This window comes from Abrus precatorius, unplaced genomic scaffold, assembly GCF_003935025.1.
Source record: "Abrus precatorius isolate BTA unplaced genomic scaffold, Abrus_2018 Scaffold6, whole genome shotgun sequence".
NCBI lineage: Eukaryota > Viridiplantae > Streptophyta > Magnoliopsida > Fabales > Fabaceae > Abrus > Abrus precatorius.
The window spans coordinates 14,085,747-14,095,577 of record NW_020874406.1 but is presented as its reverse complement, the minus strand read 5'-3'; the positions used below and the strand labels follow the sequence as shown (position 1 = coordinate 14,095,577).

Below are 9,831 nucleotides of genomic sequence, written 5' to 3'. Positions count from 1 at the left end.
ACTTCATGGGCACATACTATGTAATATACTTGACATGCAATAGTAACATTAAAACAATTAGAAGAATGGAGATAGTGAAGTGATTGACTACAATGTACAGTAAGATAAAAACTTGGAAGAACCTAGCTAACATGTTGACGAGTGTGCCAAGATGCAATTTTTCTTATACAATTCATATTTCCTCCACATTTGTTACTTTCATATAGGAATGAGTTGACGTTTCAATTAAGAAAAATGTTGTTCATACTCAAAATAATAATAATAATAATAATAATAATAATAATATATTTTAAATGTAAATAACTTTACTCTTCAAGTAATTGCGTTTACTTCGTGTTTAAAGAAGATACGTCGCACATAATTTTTTTCAAAACAAAAAATTTATTTTCTTTGCCTTCATGATTGACCCATTATTATATGTAGTGTATTACTCCTTTTTCACGGGTAAGAATAAATAATCATCACTATTTGCTTAATTTTTTATTTATTTTTTTCAATCAAAATGAGATAACATTCAAAAGCATTGTTTTAATTTATTTTTTTTTTAATTTTGAATTTCACCTTAATCGTTAACACTGGCCATTATTATAAATTTTTAGTATGCAAATTATTAAAGTAAAATTTTAATTTCAACTAAAAAATAAATAACTCAATTTAAGTTTTACCCTTCACTCTTTAATATTAACATAATTTTATTTTTTTTACTTTAAGTACACAAGAAACAATTCAATTTTTATTTGTAAAAGAAAAACAGTGATTGACATGGTATGAATATATTACTATTTTGATTTTATAAATAAATATTTAATCTAAATATTTTTATATTTTCAATTAATTAAAATCACTGTAAACATAATCTGTAAAATAATTATTATTTAATGATTTTTAATTATATGACATTGTAAGATTACATGACAGTCTTAAAAAAATTTATACTGTTAATATATTAAAATTAAATTCATAATTAAATATTTACACTATAAAAATGTAAAACACAAAAATTATTAATAAAATTTGAAGGGTATCATTTTTTTCTATTTTTGTCAACGGTTCACAAATTTAAAGTTTACTTTTTTGGTTAATTTAAAGGTTATTTAAACCAATCGCTTTGGACTGGACTATAAGCCTTTTGGGTTTAATTGGGTGACAAACCACTCACTAACGAAAGAAGTCAACTCGCACGGGCCTAGACACCCAAGGCCTACTCTGTTATTTTTCTTGACAAAAAAGCAATATATATATATATAAACTACTCTTTTTTTGTGGGTTGATAACCACAAGAATTACTCAAAAACAATCAATTTTTTTTATGAAAAAAAAAAGAAATAAATTATACTTATACATTATTTTAATAATTTTTTAAAAAAGTTTCACTTATCTAAAACAATTAAAGGAAAATTACACAGTTTAAGTGAATTGGCCCTCAAGGTATGGTGATAGCTGCTCCGATCACTTCATTGCACAGTAAACATAAATTTCTAATTATTAAAATATGTTGGTCTATCAAATAAATGAAATAATCAAGCTGATGAATAGCAATTTCCAAAATACCCTGGACTTGAAATATTATAAAGATTTAAATATATCTTTAAATTCTATAAAAAAAATTACTAAATTTAGTTATGGCTCTTCAATCATTTTTTATAAATTTTAATTTTCATAAATTTAGTTATTTTTTCAAAAAACTAATTATTTTTCTTACTTATTAATGATATAACATTATATATATATATATATATATATATATATATATATATATATATATATATATATATATATATATATATATATCTGTGTGTGTGTGTCAAATTGCAACAATTACTAGTGTAACATGTCTAAATGTATGTTATGTTGTCATTAAGTAAAAAAAAAAAGGATATTTTAAAAATTAAAGAAATTAATTTAAGCAGTACATGTTTGATTTTTCTTTTAGTAAGGTCTTGAATTTGAATACTGTGAATGGAAAAATCTCCACTGAAAGAATTTCTAGAAAAAAATCATTTCAAAAAAAAGAGTTTAAGTTTGATATAATGTCAAGGTATCCTAATTTACTTTTTTTTTTAAAAAAAGAAGAATTAAAAAAAACAAAATTAAAAGAATATTTAATTATATTTACATGATATTTAACCCTATTTTAAATTTATTTTACAACAAGATCCTGAAAATTAGAAAGATTTGAAATGTCAAAGAATTTTAAATTATAAAAATTTTAATAAAATTTTTTAATAGACTAAAGTTAAATAATTCTAAATCTTAACAAAAGAATAAGAATTTAGAATTACCTTTTCTTTTATTTAGTGTGTGTTCCATTCATATTTTTATTTAATTATGGTTAATTTATTAATTTAAATTTCATATTTTTAATTAATTTTTCAAATATAATGATAATTTAATTAATCTATCAAAATAAAAATTTAATCATTTTATTCAAAAAAATATTTTAAATAATAAAAATTTAAATTTTTTAAAACTTTAAATTACTTGTTACTAAACACAATAGGTTTAAATAAAAACCTGAAAATATTCGTGCTAACTGAGCTTTCTTCCAACGCAATGATTCCAAATAAGACAACATCTTGCACGACATAGAAACGATAATTTATTAGAGTACAGGGATACCCATCATGTAGGAAATAGAGAAATAAGAAATGATAGGATAAAATAACAATGCATGGAGTAAAATTGCACAGGAATAGAAATTGGTGCATTGGACCCAAGTTGATGCTAGTGGCTACAACTTCTCCCAAATTCTTGAGCTGGATGGTAGTTCAAATATCAGTAAAAGGCGATGGTGCATTAGGGATTTCAACCCCACCTTCTAGCATTTGGATGACCATTGATGCTCTTGGATGCACCAAATTGCTATTTTTACCCACTTATCTAACCTGCCAATGTCAGCTAAGGCATCCTTATCATTCTCCACAAGAGCATCAATTCTTCCTTCCATATAGCAATCATAAACCCAATCTGTCAGTATTGCCTTCTCTTCCTCCTCAGACTCCATCAGCATCACACCTCTTCTACAGCAAATTATTTCCAACAACATCACACCAAAACTATATACATCCACTTTAACTGTCACGGGAACATTCTTGAACCATTCAGGAGCCACATATCCTCGAGTTCCTCGAATCATGGTATTGGTTCTACTTTGGTCAGACAACAACAACTTGGCCAACCCAAAGTCAGAGATCTTTGCATTGAAATAGTCATCTATGAGTATATTTTGGGGTTTAATATCACAATGAATGATAGGAGTGTCACACTCTTGGTGTAAGTAAACCAACCCTCTTGCAATCCCCAAAGCAAATCCAACCCTTACATCCCAACTGGGTTTGGATTGTCCAAATAGGATCTCCGCAAGAGTACCATTGCTCATGAACTCGTAGACAAGTAGTCTATGGACTCCCTCATCACAAAATCCAATCAACCTTACCAAATTTTTGTGGCTAGTTCTACCAATGGCACTCAACTCAGTCCTAAATTCCTTCTCCCGTTCTTGTGCTAACCTGTCCAATCTCTTCACGGCAACCACCTTACAAGAAGCTGATTGTAGCTGGCCTTTGTAAACAATGCCAAAGGAACCCCTTCCTATTCTTCTCTAAAACAGCATGTGGCTTCTTCCAATGCTTCATAAGTAAATGAATGTAAATTTGTTTCCAAAAGACTAGAAGATTGGACTTGCACAACCTTTTCTATAACTTTTGGCTTCAAGAGAACAAATAAAGCAACCGTAGCTAAGAGGATACTGTTAACAACAAGGGAACCAACAAGTGATACTATAAGGATTGGCTTTGCTCGATCTTCTTTCTTTGAATCAGGAACTTCCCTCACTTCTCCAACATATAATTCCCGACTAACTCTTGTTTTGATGTAGACAAAATGACGATCACTGACTGTTACTTTTCTTCCATTAGCAAGGGGAAATCTCTTCTTCCAACAAGTGCCAGAACCTGTAATGGCAACAGCACACATGCAATCTTGTAAGCAAGATTGCAGGCATTCCTGTAGAGTGTAAGGTTCTATCTTTTCACAGTCTCCCAAAGGAAAATTAAAATCTCTTGATTCATGCATTTCATATAGTTCCTCTGGCCGTGCTTGAATATCACTTCCACAAACAAGGGTAAAATTGGGTTGGCATCCACCAAACTCATTGCTTGGATCTACCAGTGAATACCCATAGGGGCATTCACAAGTAGGCCTCTGATTTTGCATGGAGCAGTAGCTATTATAGCCACAAGAACCGCTACCATATTCATTGAATATTGCATTGCATATATCAGCAGGAACATACCTCACTATTGTCCAACCTTGCGTGGCTTTGGGATCCCTTGGATGAGCATACTGAGTGAAAATTCCATAGGAATCAAGTGTTGCTCTGTAGTAATTCGCCTTAGAATCCATAGATAAGGTAACCCATTTCAGATCGTGAGGTTGAATTCTAGTACCATTGGTTGTTTGTACATAAATTACCCCCGATGTATCGAACACTAATTGTGAAGCATTGCCAGAGGCATCAATTACATAATAAGAATTGTAACGCGATTGTGAAGGCCAAGCAAGAGGACTTAAAACCACGTTACCTTTATCAAAATAAAGTTGGAACCTTCCACTTGTGTAATTGGTCTCTGAAAAACGACAAGTTAGCATGTGGTTTTGCTCGACAGACAGAGATTGGTTAGGCAACAACGTATCTGTGGGATTGTTGAAACTTTCCCACACATGATCAGAATTCACGTTTTGGAGAACAAAATTGCCAGTGTCAAGCATAGCTCCATCGGAAACAATGGCTTCAGGCTTTGCCGTCCATATGGATTCTCCTTCAGGACTTATCAGAAAAAGCCCTTCTGAAGTGAGTTGAATCTTTGACCCCGTTGGTGCTGTTGCAAGGTTGTAATTTGTTTTAGCACTCCAAACAACGGTATTGTTGGGTATTTTGTCATACCAGATAGCAACCATGAACATGCTCGTGTTGTTCACTTGGCGAAACCCGAAAGCAAAATCACCATTAGGGGAACGCCATGCATCACTGTTGTTGGTGAAAAGCGTAGAACCAAGATTAATGTCTGCGAAAACCGATGAAACATGAAGCAAGACAAGTGTACGGAGAATGAGGGTTAGTGCAGTAATGGATGCTCAATTGTAAATGTTTGTTTATCTGTTGATGACTTCAAACTTAATTTCACCTTTTCCACACTGGAACTTTAACATGTTCTTAACCTCGCATGACAACGTGTTGTAGGGAGTGTGTGATAAACACGGCAAGGACTAAGAATTTGGCTGTGCAGTACAGATATTTTCTACATCATCAACGGTTATGGTGGCGTTTTACCTCACATCAATTCCACAACTAAAGCAAAATGTTGGTTGAATTTTTAATATTTATAATATATATTTTTAAAATGTATTCGTATACATGTAATAAGAAATGAAAAAATATAAATAATTTAATAATCAAAATGTTAAAATATTTAATATTATAATTATATTAATTACAAATAAATAATAAAATTTACTAATGAAAAATATAAATAATTCATGTAATTATGAATGTTACAAAAGATAATTTTAAAGCCATTCATTTAAAGTAATTTAATATTTAAATTTTAAATGTAAAATAATAGTGGAGACGCATTGACTAATTCGTTGAGTCGTTAAGAAATCTGAACCAGTCTCTTCACGATAATTATGATTCTCTCTTTTCAAATAAATGTGACAGGTCCAGTTTTTATTTTAATATAATATTTAAAAAATACCAATAAAGTACTATTGTTGTATTTATAATTCAATCCACATTAGCCCATTCTCCAAGATAAGGAAATTAATCAATTTTTTTAAATCGTTAATTTAAACTTTCTTAAAATATTTATTTCAGATCGTCCTATTTGCACTGTCATACTCTTGAAACGTTTGATTAGACAAAATTTCTTCATATAATTACTTTTTTACATGATATCCATTTTGCTTAAAAAATTGTAAACGGAATCGGATTAGTTTTTTTAATACGGAAGAAACATAATAACCAGTTCTATTCTTATTTAAACAAAAATATAGAAAATAATAAAAAAAAACTATAAAAATTTGCTTAAGACCATTTAAAATGAAAGAATGATTAATTCTAAATCTCTAAAAAATCAACTCCTAAACAAAGTTTAAGCAAATTTTGTGTAATATTTTTGTGTTGTTATTTTTTACTTTTTCGTTTAAATAAATTTTTTTTTTGTTTAAATAAAAAATAATCGAATGTTGAATTTTTACCGACTGAATAAAAGATTTAATATAATTTTTTTATGTCTCTATTTAAAAATTAATATCTATCGATAATTCAATTTTTTAAAAATAAAGTTTGTAAAAAAAAGAAAAGAAGGAAATGAGGTTTTATATTAATTTCTCTTTTTTTTTTTACTTACTTTTTAAATATTTTCTTTTGCTTTTTTTTTAATACTCTCAAACAAAACTCAAGTGAATTTTATATAATTACTATTTTTTATGAAAAAGAAGGATAAAAAAAGAGAGTAGGTGGATGTAAGAAAATCAAGTGAGAGGCTAGGTGGATTTGGAAGGAAGTGAAAAGTTGGATAAGTATAGAGATTCAGATCCCTTCATGTTTGATTTTGAAAACTCATTTAAGCGAAAGTAAAAAAATATGCGAACATACTGTTATGTTCGAAATCGAACATGAGAAGATCTTGGCGCTGAGTATAAGGAGAAGAAGAGAGTTTGGTGGGGGTGGAAAAGTAAGAGAAATTTACTTGTTTAAAAATTTATAGAAAGAAAAAATGAAATAGTTTGAATAGAAAGAAAAAAGAAAGGAAAGTTAACCTTAAACCATTAAATTGAAAGAACTTATAAACATGAAATTAAAAAGATTTTTCAAAGTTTATAAATTTTTATCTTTTTATCTAAAGCCTTATTTCTAAATATAGCTAAACATTATATAAATCTTTCAATTCCTTTTTTTCTCTAAAAAATATATTCTCAAACAAAGCTTAAACAAATTTTGTATAATTTGTTGTCTTCATTTATTTCATTTTTGTTTAAATAATTTATTATTTTTTAAACAAAAATAAACTGAATTTCAATTCTGCCACAGCCAATAGATTTAATATGAATTTTCGGTGCCTTTATATTAAAATTAATAACAACATGAGGACATCAAATCTATTTAAAATATAAAATCTAAAATACGGACGCGATGGATCTTATAGGTATTTTTTTTTCATTGGTTGATTTTTATTTTTTATTTATCATTGATGGATCTTCTTAAATATATTAAAAAGCTTGGAGCCCCGTAAAAGTGTACGCTTGATAATTGGGCCTAAGTGATATAGAGTGTATATTTGTTTTTGTTGAAATATAGAATATGTCTGGAGGTCGTTTGTTTAGTTTCAAGTGGCCCAATCACTTAGTTAAATTAGCAGGCTTTGGTGTCATTATATGGCAAGATCAATTTTGAAATTATTTTTTCATTTAGTCCAATAAAGAAGACACCACGGTTCTATGGTTTGAAAGCTACCTTAGCCTGGATTGACTGGCAAAGTAAAATTAACATGTTTGCTTTCAAAAGGTGTCCAAGGCTTTAAATTACGTTAGCTTTGTCATTAATTTTCTAGATGCAAATTCTAAAATGTTAATGTCAATTTCATCACCTAAGGAAGGAGTTTTGAATTTAAAATCGGCTTATATTTGAAATATTTGGAAGCGCAAGTGGAGTGGGGGATAACGAGTGCATGGTTCATGCAATCCAATTCACAAATTCATAAATGTTGAGCCAAAAAATAACAAATCTTGTATTCACAAAACATGGACCCGTAATTACTTTTTCCCAATTGTTTTTGTTTTTGGATAATCACTCCCACTTGAGTCCCCATCTCAATCCAATTTTCCACTGTGGCATTGTCCTCTCTTTTCTTTTGGGTGTATTATTTTTGTAACAGCTTCCAAAAATTAATGGGAGAGTGGCACAGAGCCACTACCACACGCATCCCAGAATCAGATAACAACAAGTGGATTTTATAAAGCGTACAAGCACCATGCATTCCACGTCAGCACTACGCATTAGCTGACCAATAACTGTTCTCCACGTGTACACTGTGCCACTTGACTTCCCACTTGCCCCGTTTTCAATCCAACTTGACCCATCACCGTTGCCCCCACCATTTTCTTTCTACGCTTCACCGACGACACACTCTCCGACGACGACGAAGGCTCCGGCGATGACCGCTTCGACGTCACACGAACCGGGTCAGGTTCGCCCGAATTGACCCGAAGCGGAAAGTTCAATAGAGCCCGCGAGCCGCGCATTCGGTACGCGGCTCGGTCATAAGCCAGCGCGGCGTCCTCGGCCGTTTCGAATGTTCCGAGCCAAACCCGAGCGCCATTCTTAGCCGGGTCACGGATCTCAGCCGCGAATTTGCCCCACGGCCGTTGCCGTACGCCGCGGTAATGTTTCCCTTTAGCCGGAACCGCCGCCGGCGCAGCCTTCTCTTGAGGAATCACCGGGGAGACAAAGACGGGTTCCGGCGCCGGAGAAAGGTCCGGTTCTGATTTAACTGTCTCCACCGGCAAAAAACCCGACGAGAAACTCTCCGGCGACCCAGCGTCGAGAGATGGGACCCAGCCAACGTTGACGGCGTCGCGAAGCACACCGTAAAGTAACATGTCCTCTGAATCGTCTTCCTTAAGTGGAAGTTCACCCCAATTTTCACTCAAGCATGGGTACAAGTTGCTGAAGCTGGAGCTCCGACAGTAAATTGGAGTGTTACCCGAATTAACAGACGGCGCTCCGAATCTGCATACGTCGGAATCGCCGAGTAAGTGGCGGCGAATGGAGTCCAACAGGGCCAAATCGGACTCATAGGTACTCTGTTGATACATTTCGTAACCGTAATATGTTTCCGTCTTATGTAATTGGGGTTCGTTTGTGTTCATGCGGTGTCTATTATGTTGTGCCGTGTAGAGAGAAGAGATATAGATAAGAAAATTTAAAATGGGAAGGTTCTGAATTGAATATTCGAAGTTGGAAGGGAAAGAGGATGGGGGTATTTATAGAAGTGCAGGTTCATGAACTTGGATGATAAACTTAAGATCACTGGACTTTAGATAATTTTTACTTTTCCAAATGGTTTATGGTTTCGGGTTTAACTTTAATTCTGTGATTATTAGTTTATTGTTATTGGTCCCGTCCCTAGCTTCTTCGAAGGTTCTCATTCGTAACCTGCAAGGTGCAAGTTGGGTGGGATTTATCACGTGCTTATTTTTCCCCATTTTTTTTAATTAAATATTTCATCTGTGACGTCATTCGTCTTACAGGCGCACACAACTTGCTTCTTGTCTGTTTCTCTCCCTTTTGTCGTATTCTCTGTGCCGCAAAATCGCCCAGAAAAGTCTGCTTCTATTCTTTTTTTTTTTCTCTCTTAAAAAAATAAATATTTTATAATTAGGCATTTTAATAAAAAAAATTGTACGTCAGAAATGTACCATTGCACATTTGGAATTAACAGCAGGCGTATAGTTAAGAATTAAATTGTACATATTATAAAATAAATATAATTTTGGAAAAGAAAAGAGAAGAAATATAGAGAGAAAGGCATGGTGAGGAAAGTGGCGAGTGGGGGTGAGAAGAAAATGATGGGGTATTGTTAATAGAGATACATCGGTTGTGGACATGTTTGGTGAGCTTTGGAATTGGATTGTGGATAAGTGTCTTACAAAGTCAATAACCCCCCATTAACCTCCCTTCGCAGGAGGAAGGACCCACCTTCTTTAATTTCCATTTCACTGTAACCTTTTTTAATGTTAGTTCCAGGAAGGTGGTACATGACAATCACC

At 32.2% G+C, this 9,831-nt stretch overlaps 1 protein-coding gene and 1 pseudogene across 1 annotated transcript; both read right to left on the bottom strand.

The window, feature by feature from the left end:
- Positions 1-2,664: 2,664 nt before the first annotated feature.
- On the bottom strand, positions 2,665-5,227 carry LOC113870224 (annotated as a pseudogene).
- Positions 5,228-6,788: 1,561 nt separating this feature from the next.
- Positions 6,789-9,113, bottom strand: LOC113869563 (ethylene-responsive transcription factor 2-like). Its single transcript, XM_027505946.1, has one exon. The coding sequence runs from the start codon at positions 8,929-8,931 to the stop codon at positions 8,059-8,061; it is 873 nt and encodes a 290-aa protein (XP_027361747.1). The 5' UTR covers positions 8,932-9,113; the 3' UTR covers positions 6,789-8,058.
- Positions 9,114-9,831: the final 718 nt, after the last annotated feature.

What these genes read in the sequence shown, in the direction of transcription:
- LOC113869563 (XM_027505946.1), bottom strand. Translation starts at nt 8,931, where the DNA reads ATGAACACAAACGAACCCCAATTACATAAGACGGAAACATATTACGGT.